Source organism: Nestor notabilis, unplaced genomic scaffold, assembly GCF_000696875.1.
Source record: "Nestor notabilis isolate BGI_N333 unplaced genomic scaffold, ASM69687v1 scaffold8338, whole genome shotgun sequence".
Lineage (NCBI taxonomy): Eukaryota > Metazoa > Chordata > Aves > Psittaciformes > Psittacidae > Nestor > Nestor notabilis.
In genome coordinates, this window is record NW_009941438.1 from 1 (window position 1) to 369 (window position 369).

A 369-nucleotide genomic window follows, 5' to 3' on the forward strand; every position below is an offset into this window, starting at 1 on the left:
AGATGGGGCCCGCTCCCCATCCGAAGCGAGCGGAGCCGGGGGCCAGCACGGCAGCACCGCAGCCCAGGGCCCGGCACACCACGGCCGCGTCCTGCACGTCCCAGTTGTCATCGCAGATCGTGCCCCACTTGTTGGCGTAGAACACCTCGACCCTCCCGGAGCACTCGCTCAAACCACCCACCAGGCGGAGCCGGGGGCTGCTGGCAATGCCCGAGCCTGGGAATACACAGGGAATGGGCCCTGTTAGGGATGTGCTTATGGAATCAACCAGGTTGGAAAAGAGCGTCAAGATCATCGAGTCCCTCTGCTCCCCAGCGGTGCCAAGGCCACCACTAACCCCTGGCACTGAGGCCTCGTCTACCCAGCGTG

The 369-nt window shown here is 65.3% G+C and overlaps 1 protein-coding gene across 1 annotated transcript in view; it reads right to left on the minus strand.

Annotated features, from left to right (window-relative positions):
• Positions 1 to 9: 9 nt before the first annotated feature.
• The window catches only part of LOC104410649 (scavenger receptor cysteine-rich domain-containing group B protein-like), a gene marked incomplete at both ends in the record, with an annotated part of 3,631 nt that continues 3,271 nt past the window's right edge, over positions 10 to 369 (minus strand). The window contains 1 exon segment of the mRNA XM_010020882.1: positions 10 to 216. Within this exon segment, the coding sequence (XP_010019184.1) occupies positions 10 to 216 (207 nt within the window).